This window comes from Myotis davidii, unplaced genomic scaffold (assembly GCF_000327345.1).
Source record: "Myotis davidii unplaced genomic scaffold, ASM32734v1 scaffold395, whole genome shotgun sequence".
Lineage (NCBI taxonomy): Eukaryota > Metazoa > Chordata > Mammalia > Chiroptera > Vespertilionidae > Myotis > Myotis davidii.
In genome coordinates this window covers 2,124,611-2,142,558 of record NW_006287904.1, presented here as the reverse complement: position 1 = coordinate 2,142,558, position 17,948 = coordinate 2,124,611, and the positions used below count along the sequence as shown (strand labels likewise).

Below are 17,948 nucleotides of genomic sequence, written 5' to 3'. Positions count from 1 at the left end.
CCTCATTGCCGAACAACCACGAGCTCCCAAATTCATCAAAATGATTCCACCGAGGTGGAGGCTGCGATCAACGCCTGGCCAACCTGCATCTGCGGGCCTCCGCACCTACCTCTCTCTGGGCTTCTAGTTCCACCGCTAGGATGTGGCCCTCCGGGGCGTGGGCCGCTTCTTCCGAGAGTTGGAGAAGCGCGAGGGCTCCCAGCGCCTCCTAAAGACGCAAAACCAGCGCGGGGGCCACATGCTCTTCCAGGACGTGCTGAAGCCTCCCAAGAGGAGTGGGCAAAACTCAGGACACCATGGAAGCCGCCCTGGCCTGGAGAGGAACTGAACCAGGCCCTTTGTGGAGCTGCAGGCCCTGGGTTCCACCCGCACAGACCCTCATCTCCGTGACTTCCTGGAGAACCACTTCCGGGGTGAGGAGGTGAAACTCATCAAGGAGATGGGCGACACCTGACTCACCTCTGCAGGGTGGCCAGCCTCCAGGCTGGGCTGGGCGAGCATCTCTTCAAGAGACTCACCCTCAATCATGACTAGGAGCCTTTGGAGCCCACAGGCCTTTGAGGAGCCCCTCTACATCCCCCTGGTGTCTGGCTTTTGCATCTCCCTGAAATACTAGCCATTCTTTTTTGTTTTCCTTTAAAAAATGTATTATTGATATCAGAGAGGAAGGGAGAGGGAGAGAGCAATAGAAACATCAATGATGAGAGAGAATCATTGATTGGCTGCCTCCTGCACACCCCATACTGGGGATCAAGCCTGCAACACAGGCATCTGCCCTAACCTTGAATTGAACCATGACCTCCTGGTTCATAGGTCGATGCTCAACCACTGAGCCACACTCTACTAGCCAGTCTTTGAACCGCCCTGAAGTCCTCTCCCATGCACTGGACCAAATGGAAAGAATAAAGCTTTTTGCAGCAAAAAACGAAAGAGAGAAGGAAGAAAGGAGGGAAGGAAGGAAGGAAGGAAGGCAGGAAGAATGAAAGGAAGGAAGCGGAAGGAAGGGCAAAAAAGAAGGAAGGAAGGAAGGAAGAAAGGAAGGAAGGAAGGAAGGAAGGAAGGAAGGAAGGAAGGAAGTAAGGAAGGAAGGAGGGAAGGAAGGAGGGAAGGAAGGAGGGAAGGAAGGAAGGGGCTAGCCTCAGTAGCCAGGGTTTCACTGTGGAAGTTTCTATGAAAGCTGATTTCTATCTCTGCCTTAATTCAGGCCAAGGGCCGTAGGGATGATTCACTCAGTTCACAAAGCTGGCGCTTTCTCTCGGTGCCCCGAGAGTCTGAAGAGGCCACTAAGGAGCTGTGTCTGCAGGCGGGACAAAATGATTCCTACCAGAGGACTCAGATCCCTGCCTGCAGGTGGTTAGGGCCCTCAACACCATTGTCTGACAGCTGCAGGAAGCCCAGCTTGGACCTTGACTCATCCTTATGATTCAGCCATAGGTGCAGATACTCTCTAAACCTCACCATCTGAACTGGATTCATATGTGGATGTTTATCTCAGTTTGTACCAAGACCACCCCTAAAATAAGGAAAGCTACAAACACCTATTAATATCCCAGGTGACAATAATTAGGGCAGGACCTTCCACCCACAACTTTGCTTCATCCAGTGTATGGAGTAGTCATCATGAGGTAATAGCCCTGTTCCTACTTGTTGCCGTGGAAGATCAACCACTTTAAAGGTCCGTGGTGCCTTGTTGCCTCACTAATGAGCTTATAGGATGACACAGTTACTCTAAAACTGGGATCTGCAGATGGCTGCCCATGAGCCAACTGGCCTGCTGCTTGTTTTTGTAAATAAAAGTCCATTGGAACACAGCCATGCCTATTCATTCTTAGAGTGTCTATGGCTGGTTATGCACTACAATAGCAGAGTTGAGTATTATCTATAACTAGAGGCCCGGTGCATGAAATTCGTGCACTGGGGGGGGGGTGGTCCTCAGCCCGGCCTGCGTCCTCTTGCAGTCCAGGAGCCCTCAGGGGATGTCTGACTGATGGCTTAGGCAGGGAACAGGCTTAAGTCATCAATCAGACATCCTTAGCAATGCCGTGGAGGCAGGAGAGGCTCCCACCCCCGCTGCTGCACTTGTCAGCTGTGAGCCCCGCTTCTGGCTGAGCGGCACTTCCCCTGTGGGAGTGCACTGACCAGCTCCTGCATTGAATGTCTGCCCCCTGGTGGTCAGTGTGCATGGTTGCAAATATCAAAAAATTTCTATATGTGACGCGGCGCCAGAGTTAAGTTAGGGTTTTTCAAAATGCTGACATGCCGAGCTCAAAAGGTTCGCCATCACTGGTATAGAACATCACTACAATCCAAAAACTAGCATTGTGATTTGTTTTCTTTTTCTTATTCCTGGGCAGGGTACGTTTTTATGCTGAATTGCTTTTTGGAAAATGAATTTTTGAGCCCGATCAGCGTGGCTTAGTGGTTGAGCATTGACCTATGAACCAGGTCACATGCCTGGGATGCAGGCTCGATCCCAATCCCCAGTAGGGGGCATGCAGGAGGCAGCTGATCGATGATTCTCTCTCATCATTGATGTTTCTATCTCTCCCTCTCCCTTGCTCTCTAAAATCAATAAAAATACTTTTTTTTTAAAGTGAATTTTGAGGACTGAGTGTAGGGGATATTTGTGGCATTAGAATGACTTCATTGGGATCTCTGGTTTCTTTTCACCCTCCTCTTTTTTAATTTGCAGGTTGAAAATGAATATGGCAGCTACTTTTCCTGTGACTATGACTACCTGCGTTTCCTGCAGAAGCGTTTCCACTACCACCTGGGTAATGACGTGGTTCTGTTCACCACCGATGGCGAAATGGAGAAACTTATGCAGTGTGGGGCGCTGCAGGGGCTGTACGCCACCGTGGACTTCGGACCAGGTTGGTGTTTGTAGCAACAGAAAACCCAGCTGAGGCCATGCACGCAGGCTTGGGCTTCTGACCCAGCTGATGGCTCTGGGCAGCTGTTGTGCTAAGCGGCAGGGGCCTATTGAACAAGATTCCTCACATTTCCCTTTATCAAGTTGTTAAGATTATTTTATTTCTTTTGTAAAATATGTTTTTATTGATTTTAGAGAGAGGAAGGGAGAGGGAGATAGAAACATCAATGATGAGAGAGAATCATCAGCTGCCTCCTGCACACTCCCTACTGGGGATTGAGTCCTCAACTCGGGCATGTCCCCCAACCAGGAATTGAACCGTGACCGGGTTCGTAGTTCAGTGCTCAACCACACTGGCTGGGCGCTAAGATTATTTTCTTTCAGTTGATTCAGTCTTTAGGACAGGACCTCCGTTTTCAGCACTGGCAGGCCTAGCCTGGAACCTGGAGCACTGTCCTCCCAGGCGCTGGCTGGCCCAGCAGCGGTTCCATCTGGGAGAAGCTCCACCCTGAGGCAGTAGCTGTTCAGGTTCCGACTGGGACACACTGCTCTTCCCCGCTCTCTCTGTCCCCCGAGTTGTGGCTGGATGCTCTGGGCTCTGTTGTGGCCACAGTGAACTCTGAGGTCAGCCACTGGCTGGTATCTTGGCCTGTCAGCCCTGGAGTGTGGAAATTAATTTTCATTGCCTTCTGCATAACTCATAACCCTGTGAACAGTCATGGGCCGGAGGTGGTTTGGTGGATGCTACAGAACTCGTCTACCTGACTCATGAGTGCCTTATAAGCTGCAGAGGTTCCACAAATGAAAGTTCAGGGGCAGCGTGGCTAGGATGCATCTGGATATAATATACCTCTGGCTGTAACGAAAGAATCTTCATTTAGGTTGAGAGCAGCTTTTGTAGGGGACATGGTATAAAGGATCCTGGACTGAACTTTTTTTCTTCTCTTTATTTTTTGCTATGAGGAACGTTATTATGACCATTGAATGTGATTAGATTATACGTATTAGATTGTAGTATTGTATCCATGTTAATTTAGTGGTTTTTAATATTTGTATTGTGTTTATTTAAATAATGCCCTTGCTCTTAGGAAAAGCACAGTGAAGTATTTAGGGGTAAAGGGCCATCATCATGTCTGCAATTTATTCTCAAATGAATTTTTAAAATATGTATCATTTATTTTTAAAATATTTTAATTGATTTTTTTTTTTTTTTAGGAGAGAGGGAGGGAGGGAGGGTGGGAGAGAGGGAGAGAGACAGAGAGAGAGAGAAACATTGATCAGTTGTCTTCTGCACACCTCCTGCTGGGGATGGAGCCGACAACCCAGGCATGTGCCCTGACCTGGAATCAAACCAGCGACCTCTCAGTGCATGGGAAAACAGTCAGCCAACTGAGCCACGCCAGGGCAAAATATGTATATTTTTACATGAGAAATAAATTGACAAAGTAAATGCGGTAAAATGTTAGCAATTAGAGAATCTGGGTGAAGGGAATATCAGTTTTTGGTACTATTCTTACAACCTTACTCTAAGTTTGCAGTTATTTTAAAATAAAAAGTTATTACCCTCCCCCCACCCAAAAAAAGACCAGTTCTTCAAGTAGCATAGAGACCTCACTGTTCTTCTGTCCAAGGAGTAAGACACTCCATGCATGGTGCATGTTCAATACTTGCCTTCGCCAAAGAAGAATGTCATTATATTAAAAAAAAAAATTTTTATTAATCCTCACCCAAGGATATTTTTCCCACTGATTTTTAGAGAGAGTGGAAGGGAGAAGGGGGAGAGAGAAACATTGGTGTGAGAGAGTCACATCAATTGGTGGCCTCCCATACGCACCACAGCCAGTGCTGGGGATCAAACCTGCAACCCAGACATGAGCCCTTAATCAGGAATCAAACCTGAGACCCTTCGGTGCACTGGCTGACCCTCTATCCACTGAGCAACACTGGTCAGGTGTAATTGCGTTTTTAAAGAGATTCTTCTATATTACCAAAACAACAAAAGAACGGGCTTTAAGTGAATTGCGTGTTTCTAGAAGCCGCTACACTGCTCAGAGCAATTGGTGATAACTCATCTGCAAAGAGCTGCACAGGAAGTGGCATGCTGGTTTCCTCCTTCTCTGGCACACCTCCCATCACAGTGATGAAAAAGCATAGATGTCTGTTGGGAGGGAAAAATGGAAGATTATCACGAGTGTCGTAAGCGTTATTTGTAGGTGGGATGACAGCACGATTGCTACTGTGGGTCGAAGGACAGACCACTGCAAGACCAGTGTACCTGGGGCAGGTGGGCTCATGGCAACTTCATTCATTTGTGTGGAAGTGGGGCACTGGCTGAGGGTCAGATCCTGGGAGGAGGCTCATGAGAAGAGAAACAAAAGATCTGAATCCCACCTGTTGCTTCATAGTGAGAAATTTACAGCGATAAGTACGTGATCTTTCTTGATCAGCACATTCTCTTTTGAAACCTGGCCTTACAGAGAATCCAAGACCCATTCGAGAGCAAGGGGTCATGTGGAGGTCTTGGCTGGTGTCACTTCCACTCTGGGACACCTGCTGTGGGCACTGGGTCATAGTTTGGGACCAGGGTGTCCTCTGCTCTGGTTGGAAAGACACTATCCATGCTCATTCTTTCTCTGATGTAAGGCAATCATGACCTCTCTGTGGAATTCTTTCTCCTTTCAGAGGAGGAAGAGAGAAGCGAAGACATGGGAGGACAAGACACAGGCATCCTAAGGAATATTTAGAAGGAAAGATGGAGAGCAAGTGGCTGGTGATGTGCAAATTAAAATTCAGAGGGTATTCCATTATTTAGGGATAGACACAATTAGACCACATTCATCCCTTTGATTCGTTAATTAATTGGCAAGTATTTGTGTCACTGATATTATGTGTGTCACTGTAGAGCAGCGGTCGCCAACCTTTCGGACCTCACGGACCACTGGTTGGTGAGTGCTGCTGTAGAGGAAGTATCTTTAGAGCAGGCCCATCCTGTGGGGAGCATCTGGGTCAACCAGATGTCTATGTGAAGAGGAGAATCCCGTAAGATATGCCCAGGCTGTGGGGAAAGACAGGTGGAGAAGTCAAGCCGGTGACTAGAACTCCCCAGGCAGTGCAGTCAGGAAAGGCCATGGGGACCTGGTTCAGAGGGGAAGCGACGCTTTGTGGTCCCCACACATCCATTGGTCTGGGTGCAGCCTAAAGCTAGCTCGCAGGTCTTCCAGGCCCATGGGCGCGTTGAGAAGCTCTGGAACCTCAGATCCAAATCCTTCCTAGGGCTCTTTATCTAATGTCTTCTCATTCCCATGACTGACCTTTCTTCTCCCTCTGGTCATGTTCAGGTGCCAACATCACAAAAGCTTTCCTAATCCAGAGGAAGTATGAACCCAAAGGACCCTTGGTAAGAATTGGGGGTGAATGTGGAGAGACTGCTTGTACCGACTTCATTACAGTTGTTGAGAGAGGTTACATGCAGTAGATGGGGGGAGCAGACCCGTGGTTCTTCTGGGCTCTGGGATTGTGGGGACATAGCCCACTGGACACATGAGTGACAGCAGCAGCAATGCTTCTGCTTGAACTGAGGCCCTGCCCTGGAGCGGAACAGATGGGGACTAACGCAAATGTCTTGCCATACACTGGGCTCCGTGTTCTTGCCAACCTCACCTTACTTGTTCTCATGGCAACTCTCCTAGGTAGTATTATTGTCGCCCTTTTCAATGAAGCTCACAGAACATGTGACTTGCCCAGGGTAGTACAGCTGGAGAGTGGCAGAGCCAGGATCTGAGTTTAGGTCTGTGTTCCCACCTGTGTTCAGACCTTGGCACAAACAGCCTTTTCTGAAACTGGTCTCTGCTTAGCGAGCAGGGTAGAACCTGCACTCACAGACTTTGGGTGGAGCTACTTCCTGAGATGAGGAGGCCCCAGAACATGTCCAGATTTCTTTTTCCTTCTCTAGACCAGGGGCTTGGCAGGGTAATGCCCAGGAGAAGCATGAGGGCTTGGGGCCTGCTTTGCAGAATGCTTGGACAAGTTGACCTCACTTTAAGTCAACCTGAGATCTGAAAACCTAAGGGGTCATTTGGAGCTGATTAAACAATATTTCCCATCCAATTCTTTTGCCCAATAAACTTTCCTACTGTATTTAAACTGGGGATGGGTTAATAAAATTTTGATGCAGTTATCTAACTTTTCAGGCATCCTATTTCATCAGTGCCTAAGTTCTGAGTTTGGGCAATGCTGTTCTCTAGGTTAAGCAGTGAATGTCAACTCCCCTTTCCACCGGTCCCTCAGTGGGGACCCTGGGGCAATAGTTACAGGGCAATAGCCCCAGGATTTGATGGTCATGACTCTAGCCCAGTGATGGCGAACCTATGAACTCATTTTTTGGGTTGATTTTTCTTTGTTAAATGGCATTTAAATATATAAAATAAATATCAAAAATATAAATCTTTGTTTTACTCTGGTTGCAAATATCAAAAGCAGTGATGGCGAACCTATGACACATGTGTCAGAGGTGACACGCGAACTCATTTTTTTGGTCGATTTTTCTTTGTTAAATGTCATTTAAATATATAAAATAAATATCAAAACTATAAATCTTTGCTTTACTATGGTTGCAAATATCAAGAAATTTCTATATGTGACACGGCACCAGAGTTAAGTTAGGGTTTTTCAAAATGCTGACACGCCGAGCTCAAAAGGTTCGCCATCACTGCTCTAGCCTAACCTCCACCTCCCTTTCTCTTTTTAGATCAATTCTGAATTCTATACTGGCTGGTTAGACCACTGGGGCCAACCTCACTCAACAGTCAAGACTGAAGTGGTAGCATCCTCCCTTCAGGATATACTTGCCCGAGGGGCGAATGTGAACTTGTGAGTGTTCATTTCTGAAGGGAAGGGTGTCCCCGGCCCCCGACAGCTGTCGGCTCACAGTGAAGTACTGTCTGTTCTCCTGTTTCCTTGTAGGTACATGTTTATAGGTGGGACCAATTTTGGCTATTGGAATGGTAAGAGCAATTTAACATCTGTTTATAGAAGTTTCTGCTAAAATGTTTTCTGGTGCTTGATTTTGGGGGAGAGGGGATGCCTACAGACAATTTTATTTTCTATTTGTGTTTATCGTCTATATTTTCTAATATATAAAAATTACCTATATAACTTAAGAAATCATTTTTCTTTAAAAAAAATTTTAAGGGTCATAAATTATGCATTTAGGAACCTTATTGTTTTAAAGCAGGCTGGCTAGGCAGGCCTTGGTCACAGTCTCTGGCTATAGCTCACATGGGCATATACGTTCTGTTGTGGTCTTTTTTGGTTACATTTTGTATTGGGGAAATATAATTCACATACCATAAAATGTACAATTCAGTGGTGTTTAGTATATCACAAAGTTGTGCAACCATTTCTGCCGCTTAATTCTAGGACACTTTTATCAGTTCACAAAGAAACCCCATACCCGCCAAACTGGTTTGGCTTAGTGGATAGAGCGTCGGCCTGTGGACTCAAGGGTTCCAGGTTCGATTCCGGTCAAGGGCATGTACCTTGGTTGCGGGCACATCCCTACTGGGGGGCGTGCAGGAGGCAGCTGATTGATCTCTCTCAGCGATGTTTCTGGCTCTCTATCCCTCTCCCTTCTTCTCTGTAAAAATTCAATAAAATATATATATATATAAAAAAAGGAAACCCCATACCCAAGAAATTCCCCGTACTCCCTCCTCCCAGCCCCTGGCAACCACTAGTTTACTCTCTATAAGATTTGTTGATTCTGGACATTTCATATAAGTAGAACCATACAATATGTAGTCTTTTGTGTTCAATTTATGTTATTTAGTATGATCTTTTCAAGGTTCACCTATATGGTAGCATGTATCAGTACTTCATTCCTTTTTATTGTTGAGTAATATTCCATTGTATGGATGTACAACATGTTGTTTATTCACTCATCAGCTGATGGGTATTTGGGTTGTTTCCACTTTTTGGCTATTCTGAACAATGTATGAATATTAATGCATAAATATTTGTTTGAATCCATTTCAGTTCGGGGGTGTGTGTGCCTAGGAGCAGAATTGCTGTGTCACATTGTAATTCTATATATTTATATATTTTTATGGGTTTTTTTTTTATTGATTTCAGAGAGAGTAAGAGGGAGGGAGAGAGAGATAGAAACATCAATGAAGAGAGAGAATCATTGATCATCTGCCTCTTGCATGCTCCCTATTGGGGATCAAGCCTGCAACCTGGGCATGTGCCCTGACTGGGAACTGAACTGCGACCTACTGGTTCATGTGTTGCTGCTCAACCACCAAGCTACCGCGGCCAGGCTGTAACTCTATATGAGGGAACTGCCATAGTGTTTTCCAAAGTGGCTGAACCATTTTACATTTCTATATGGTCTTCTTTTTGGTAGGAAGATTATGACAAAATTATCTTCATTGCCATTAATTTTTACAAAGACATACAATGCTATTGGCCTTCTTCTAAGCCTCAATCCCCACCTCTCTTTATATCTGTATTTTTCTCTCTGAATCATTAAGGATCCTCTACTGTTGAGTTTTGAAGGGTTAGTTTGGACCTAAATCTCCTAAGATCTCTGATTGTGTACTCTCTGCTCTTAATGAATTTCCCCCTTAGAACTGCTGTCTTTTGTGCAGGGTGGAGTGGGCTAAGAGAAGGCTTAGCTTCCAAGTATTATTAATGTTATTACTATTGTTAGAGCCAAGAAATGGAGGTATTGCAAAACTCGAATGTTGCTGGTTGAAAGATAATAATGTGCAAGATTGGTAGTTGAAGTTTTAGATCGTCTCTCTGTATCTCTGTCTTCTCATTAGAAACAGTAAGACTTGGGGATTCTTTTTTCATTCAGTAGCTGGCAATTCCACCTCGCTTCCATTCATGGAATTCAAATCCAGGAATGAAGACGGATATGTTTGGGAACTTTACTATTCATGATATATTTTTAAATACCTTACTGTTCTGCTTAAAACAATACAGTTTTAAAAATTAGAAGCTATGAAAACTACCACTGAGAAAAACAGAACTTGTCTTTCATCCTCTCCCTCGCTTCTTACCCTGCCATAATTCATGAGAGTCTCTTTCCCACCTCTGTTTTTCCACTTAGTCCTCATAGCAGTCGCAGCGGGGCTACGATTACCAACCCACTTTATCGATACGAAAAGAAGGGGACACAACAAGTCCACAGGTCGCCCCCACAGCTTGCAGGGCGTGGAGCCAGGTCTTGGAAAGCTGGTCAGTGCCCTTGGGATAACCCCTTGCAGCCCGAAGCCTCTGCCCTACTCGTGAACGCCATGTGGCCTGGTCTCTTAGGGGATATGAGGGAGAGCCAGTCTGCTTCTTAGCCGCTGTCCTTCAGGCCAGCTTCCCAGAGGAGAGCTATGAGAGAAGAACGTCATGAGCTCATTGTTCATCCTACCCAACTTGCACATGTATGTGCACCACACTCTGTGCCTGTGTGTGTCCCCATCTGTCTGAGGGGCTCCTGTGGGCTCCAGGCTGTCCTATACGTCTCACACCACGTGGAGAGCTGTTTCTTTGCCTTCCTCACTCGCACTCCCTGATGTGGAGAAGAGGCTTGAATTAGCAGTTTCTCTATGACACATTGCTGGTCTGAAGACATCCGGAAAAATAGTCTGCTGGTAGGAATGGAACAAAGACTTCCTTTGCCAGGCCATCCTTTAACCCACCAGACAGCTTCCCAGCCTGGGTTCCCTTGGCCTGTAAAGTTTGCTTCTGGAGGGCACACTTGTTCAACCCAGCTGGACAACCCATAGTGCTCCTCTCCCGCCCTTAGAAGGGTGGGGAGGCCTCTCGGGTCAGTGAGGCCACACCTACTTCTCAGGTGCACGCATTGTCTCCTGTGCAGCGAGAGCACAACCACTGCCACTTGAGCACTAGAGGAGGGACCACAAAGAAGGTGAGCTCCTTGCAAAAAGGGATGTGGTTTTCTTTCTCATTGCTTCTCACGGCAAAGGACGTGTTTTATCATCTGTATCCCCAGAGGCGGGCAGACCTGTTGGCAGGCAGCTGTCTCTGATTAATAAGAAATGAGGGGAGTGCCTGGCCGGTGTCACTCAGTGGACTGAGCGTCGTCCTATGCACCAAGAGGTCCCTGGTTTGATTCCCAGTCAGGACACATGCCCAGGTTGCTGGCTCCCTCCTCAGTACGGGGCGTGCAAGAGGCAGCCGATGGATGTTTCTCTCTCATCAATGTTTCTATCTCTCTCCTCTCCTCTCTCTAAAATCAATAAAAACATATTTAAAAAAGAAAGAAATGGGGGAAAGTAATATGACAGGATCAATTCAGTTGGTTTAGGTGTTCCAAATGCAGATTCTGTGCAGAGAACTAATGAGTTTGGCCTGGTTCGTGCCATGTGTCAACTCCACCACCAGAGGATCACCCAGGACAGATCCATCATTGGTGAGCTGTGGAACCATTCGAAGGACTTTGTTACTAAATCATAGGTGAACTCTTGGATTTGGGGCCTCATTTACTTAACACTTAGGTTGGATATAAGACTGTTTAAAAATAACATCATTCTCTCACACTTACATTGCAAATTGCTCTCTAGAGCAGAAGAGAAAGGGGAGGCGCAGAGTCTGGCTGGTCCTCGGACAGCCGGGTCCCTGTCACCAGGGAGCCTGTTAGAAATGCCGAGTCAGGTCCCAGCCCAGGCCTGCTGAGTCAGAATCCCAGGCGGGGTTTAGGAGTCTCTTTTAACAAGCTCTCCGTGTGACTCTCGTGCTTGGGTGACTTCTAAGTGCTGTATATGGTCACAGCCAAAGTTGCACACAATCTCCCACCTGTGAATATCAGGTGTGAGCTGAGTGTGGCACTAGGCTGTGATGTGGTTTCACAAGTGGCTTAGCTGATTCTAGAGGGAGCTCTGCCTGGAGCTAGGATGGCAAAGGGACTGAGTTTATATCCCCACCTGGGTCAGTTGTCAGATATGGGCTATCCTGGGAGGGTTGTAACTGTAAGCAGGGCAGCCCAGCAGAGGCCATGACCAGCGAGGAGCCCATCTGAGAGCCGTCAGCAGCCAACACTCCCAGTAGCTGGGGAACAAGTGAGTGCCTTAGTCCTGGAGAGCAATGGGAGAGGCACACCAGGCATCCTCTCTAGTCTCCGCAGAGGTCTTAAAGTCACGTTAGAATCTCTATGGCTCATCATCTGTGTGCAGTCATCTCCCACTTTGTTTGGTCTGATAACCCTCCGTTGTTTTCTGCCAGTTCTTGGCCAAATCACCTGTGTCTCCCCCACTGACCTTTTCTTGGCCACACAGTTTGAGATTATGCAAAAGACCACAAGGTTAGCAGTCAGAGATGCAGGCCATGCCATACGCCCTGTCATGCCTGGTTGTGCTGAGCAAGTTTTGTAGAGAGTTTCAGATTCTCTCTGCTTGTCCCCTGGCACTGAGATCACTGGGGTCGCAACTGTGAGCTCTGCTGAGAGCAGATGGGGAAAGCGCTCTGTAGACTCCACGGTGCTTGGCAAGGGTCTCTTGTAGCAAGAAACTGATTTCCCTAAACCTTGCATCGAGAAGGCCACCTCTGTGTGGCTCAGTTGGTTGAGCGTCGTCTTGTGAACCAAAGAGTTGCCTGTTCGATCCCTAATCAGGGTGCATGCAGGAAGCAACCAATTGATCTTTCTCTCTCTGTCTCTCTAAAAATCAATTAAAAACATTTTTTTTTTAAAAAAGAGAAAGCAATTGGTTCAAACATGTCCTTTATTTTTTCTCCTTCCATAATGCTGAGCTCATGAATCCCAAAGAGTTTGTCCCAGCCCAGGGCCTCCAGGAGTAACCAGTGGCACCTTTTTGTCTTCTAGGAGCCAACATGCCCTACCAACCACAGCCCACCAGCTACGACTATGATGCCCCCCTGAGTGAGGCAGGGGACCTCACCGAGAAGTATTTTGCTGTGCGAGATGTTATCCGGAAGGTGGGTGCTTTGTACGGACTGCGGTGGGCTGGTCTAGGGCAGAGCCTGCCTTGGACTCACTGTGCTCTGTAGACCAGCGGTCGCCAACCTTTCAGACCTCACGGACTACAGGTTGGCAACCGCTGCTCCAAAGGTTTCCTTAAACCAGCGGTCGCCAACCTTTCGGACCTCATGGGCCACCAGTTGGTGACCGCTGCGGTAGATGACTTTGAAGGATGGATGCAGGGACACATCAGATAGACTTGGCCTTGAGTCCTGGCCCCAACCTGATGGAGAATGAGCCTACAGACAAGTTGCTCCACTAGTCTATTCATTTGTAAAACTGGACCATCAGCACTTGGGTGTGGTGTCAGGATGAAAAAGGACCTAGGTAAGGCTCATGTGGTCCACTAAGAGGTAGCCATTACTATTATTTACACTAAAGGTAAGAAAATGTATGTCCAAATAAATCGCTAAAATGTGTCATAGAGAAAATCCGTGGGCAGTGGAAGCAAGGTTCAAATGTGAGGTGTCAGCAATCCCTCCTTGTTCTGTCTGGGACAGTGTATGCTATTGCTTCTGGGCTGACACCTGAACTGCTTAGTCCTGCTAACGCTGTGACCTTTTGAGGCATCTAAAGCCCCAGGTGGGGTTTCCTGTCTCTACTGTGGGTTAAAAAAAAAAACCCACAGTTTTTCTGCTCAGTCACCTGAGTTTTGAAATTAAAAAAACACAGGTTTTCTGCCTATAAATGGTATGGACTATTTTTTTATTTAAGTATGCTGTCTCCATTTAAGCCCACATAGTAAAATCTATATTATGTAATACGTTAAACATATAGAAAAATGTGTTCTATACTTATCTACTAGTAAGAATTTGTCTATGTCATCTAAACTTTCAAGTGTCTGGTTAAAATGTTCCTCATGTGTTTTTATTATGGGCTCGATCACTGTAGAATTTGTAATGATGACTCCCAAGCTCTCTCTTGTATGTCTGTTCCCTTTCGAGCTCTCTGTTCCTATCTTTATTATTCCCTTCCTTTATTTGAAGCTTAGCTTTTTAAATCCAGCCTTTCTTCTTTCCTTCTATAAATATTCAAGGTTATACATTTCCTTCAAGTACTTCTATAGCTCCATCTCGTAAATCTTAAGATGTAATATACTTAACATAGTTTTCTTCTAAACATGCTTATTTTGATTTCTCTTTGACCCTTGAAATGTTCAGAAGTGGGTTTTTCAATTATTACACACTAAACAATTGTTTAGTTTGTTGTTTTCTAACATATTTGCATCTGTTTGGAGCAAGTGGTCCTGTATGATATCATATACAGAATGGAGCAAAAGTAGGTTTACAGTTGTGTGAAACAGCTTATTCTTGTATTATTATTTATTAATTATTATATTTTTTCATATTAAAAAAACCTGTAAAAACTGTAACCTACATTTGCCCCACCTAAAGAGGTGTTAATCTAAATGCAGACAAGAAAAAAAAGGCAATTGGAAACCTCAGGGGAGGAAAAAGAACACAAAAGGCTTGCCCTGGCCAGTGTGACTCAGGTGGTTGATCCTTGTCCCATGCACTAAAAGCACACCGGTTTGATTCCCAGTTAAGGGCACATGCCCAGGTTGCAGGTTCGGTCCCCTGTTGGAGTATATATGGGGGCAATCAACTGATGTTTCTCTCTTACATCTTCCTTCTTTTCTTTCCACTATTTTTTAAAATATATTTTTATTGATTTCAGAGAGGGAGGGAAAGGGGTAGAGAGAGATAGAAACATCAATGATGAGAGAGAATCATTGATTGGCTACCTCCTGTACAACCCCTACTGGGGATCAAGTCTGCAACCTGGGCATGTGCCCTTGGCCGGAATTGAACCTGGGACCCTTCAGTTCACAGGCCAACACTCTATCTACTGAGCCAAACCAGCCAGGTTGGCTTTCTCTCTCCCTCTCTCTCTCAAAATCAGTAAAAACAATCCTCAGGTAAGGATTAAAAAAATACATATATTTAGGAATCAAATTTAGTAGGCTTTGGCAACTAACTTAATGCAGATGAGAACGAATAAGGAGTTGTTGATTTGTCCAGGTTATAACCTTCATTGGATAACTGAGTGGGTACTGGGGTCAGCAACTCAGATAGAGGAGTGCCGAGAAAGCACAGGCTGGGGAGGAGGAGGGGGGAGCAAATTCAGTCCTGGGCTTGTTCAGCTCAAGATGCCCCTGGTGACATCCAGGTGGAAGTGTCTCTCCAGAACCTCCAGAAAGAAGTAGTTAGGACAGGCTCAGATTCTGGGGTCAGCAATGGAAGTGGAGGCTCAAGTCCAGGGAAGGTTGCGATTGGACATGGAGAGTTGAGCAAGAAAGGTGGTGGGCCAAGCAAAAGACAAACTCAGGGATCCCAATCATATAACCAGGGGCCTCAGCAAGATGAAGGACATAAAGACTTCAGAAATTAATGTAATTCAATAGTTCATCATAAATTATAGCTTAACCTCTAGTCATCTCTTCCCCCTTTCCTCTTGGGTACTTAAGTTTGGGAGAGAGAAATAAACTACTTTAAAAGTGGGCTCTTTCTTCTGAGATTTTGTAGATGGTCAGTGAGCTGGTTTGTTAAATGATACTCAAAATATTTGCTTGCATCGAGAGAAACTATGAGATTATAAGTACCCCCATATCTAGCTCTCCCTGCCTCTTTCCTTTACCAGAGACTTACAGAGTGGAATGTATCTCTTCTTTAATCCGTTTCCAGAGTTAGTTGGGTGGTGATGGACAATATCTTTCCCTGACCTGGACTCCCAGGGATGATAATTTCCCACCAGGCTGAACAAGCCCCTGCTTAGTGGTAGAAGCTTCAGGGACCCTTTGCATATGACTCTTTTAAAAAAATATATTTTATTGATTTTTTACGGAGAGGAAGGGAGAGGGATAGAGAGTTAGAAACATCGATGAGAGAGAGACATCGATCAGCTGCCTCCTGCACACCCCCTACTGGGGATGTGCCCACAACCAAGGTACATGCCCTTGACCGGAATCGAACCTGGGACCCTTCAGTCTGCAGGCTGACGTTCTATCCACTGAGCCAAACCGGTTAGGGCTGCATATGACTCTTGAAGGCATGACAAAGCTCATGACATTTGCATTTTGTAAGTTACTCTCTTTGGTGTGGGTAAACTCAACCAGACATGGTTAACACTTTGACCTCGAGGGTGAACCCTCTGGTCCATTCATGTTGTTTCAGATGGCAAAATTTCATTCTTTTTTATGACTGAGTCATAAAAGAATGATTGATTTTGAATTTTGAGTCAGTATACAGATAAAGCAAGGACCTATGGCCACCGCACAGACTGTTTTAACCTTGACAATGTGAAAGTATAGCTGATGGTTTTGGAGACTGGAGTAGGGAGGAGAGCTCAGGGAAGGATGTAAATAGCCTTGTCTTAAAGTGTGGACACAAAGGATAATCTTTTTTTTTTAAATATACTTTATTGATTTCTACAGAGAGGAAGAGAGAGGGATAGAGAGTCAGAAACATTGATGAGAGAGAAACATCGATCAGCTGCCTCCTGCACACCCCGCACTGGGGATGCGCCCGCAACCAAGGTACGTGCCCTTGACTGGAATCAAACCCGGAACCCTTCAGTCCGCAGGCTGACGCTCTATACACTGAGCCAAATCGGTCAGGGCAAAGGATAATCTTAATTGATGGAACTAAGAAACAAAGGTATAGATGTTACTTAAATCTGCAGAGCTAACCAGTAAAGAAACTGAAAATGGTGATAAGGCCATGTTGACAAGAAAAGGAGTTAAGAGGAGTTAATAGTACAACTGAGCTAAATTCTCATGTTTTGAAGAAATGATATTTTAAATGGATCTAACAGGCCTGGCTGGTGTGGCTCAGTGGTTGAGCATTGACCCATGCACCAGGAGGTTGCCAGTTCAATTCCTGATCAGGGCACATGCCCAGATTGTGGGCTCAATCCCCAGCAGGGAGCGTGTAGGAGGCAGCTGATGGATGTTGATGTTTCTCTATCATCGATATTTCTGTCTCCCTCTCCCTTCCTCTCTCCAAACTTAATAAAAAAACATTTAAAAAATGCATCTAACAAGAAATTGCAGATAAGTATATTATTTAGAGACCAAAAGAAGCAAAACTAGGTACAAGTAAATGATTTGTAAATGATTTCCTCTGAAAAATATAACTAATAAAGTAGTGAGTCAGGAGACTATTGCTTTTCCTTAACCAGTCCTTTATCCTCTTCTTTTTAAAAAATTACTATTTAAAAAGGTAAACAAGAAGAAAGAAAGAAATGTAAGGATCCTGAAAGATCATAATGCAATCGACTTGGAGATGCCAGATGTACCTAGACCTTGCTAAGACCTAGGATTTAGACCCATATTTCCTGCATGCACACATATTTAATAGAGTTTTGTTATTTTTAGGTTTTTTTTAATTTAAAAATAACTTCATAAAAATTTTAAAACTTACTTGAAAGTTTCAAGAATGAAAATTGTACAAAGAGCACTTGTGTATTTCTCACCCAGATTCACCCATGTCAACATTTCACTCTATTTGCTTCATCATTTACCCCTGCCTCCCTCTTATATTTTCTAAACCATTGAAGGATTGCATCTATCATGACCCTTTATCCCTAAACACTTTAGTGTATATTTCATAAGAATAGGTCGGAATATGCTTTTATGTAACCATGGCAATTTTAACATTGATACAAAATTTTAACCTACCAATTTGATTTAATCTACAAAAAATATTTGTCCTACTCTATCTAGGTTCCCTCCCTTCAGTTGCTGTACCTTTTTCCTTTTCTTCCCCAACTCCGGTTTTCTGCCGCCACCCTCATTCTCTCTACTTGTGTTTGCTCTCTGTTTTGAAGTCTTTGTTCTATAGTGACTTGGATGAGTCCTAGAGCTGAAAACACAGACATACACGGACACACACTTGGAAGTAAAACCTTACCCGGATCCTGTCCTGGAAGAAAGTCTTTTATTCCTTTGCCTTTCCAAAACATCACTGGCACTGTGGTTTCCGTCTTTGACCCTCCTTTGGAAAAATGAATTAAAATTTTAATTTAAAAATGAATTAAATATGTTTCTGAGGGCTTAACAGCTCCTTTTCTTTTCTGTCTTTT

At 45.0% G+C, this 17,948-nt stretch overlaps 1 protein-coding gene across 2 annotated transcripts in view; it reads left to right on the top strand.

Annotated features, from left to right (window-relative positions):
- Window positions 1–17,948, top strand: part of GLB1 (galactosidase beta 1) — a 64,729-nt gene that overhangs the window by 23,038 nt on the left and 23,743 nt on the right. For both annotated transcript variants that reach the window (XM_006759602.2, XM_015561261.1), the window contains exons 6-10: window positions 2,693–2,873; window positions 6,211–6,269; window positions 7,620–7,741; window positions 7,835–7,875; window positions 12,711–12,823. In XM_006759602.2, the coding sequence (XP_006759665.1) occupies window positions 2,693–2,873; window positions 6,211–6,269; window positions 7,620–7,741; window positions 7,835–7,875; window positions 12,711–12,823 (516 nt within the window). The remainder of the gene's footprint in view (window positions 1–2,692; window positions 2,874–6,210; window positions 6,270–7,619; window positions 7,742–7,834; window positions 7,876–12,710; window positions 12,824–17,948) is intronic.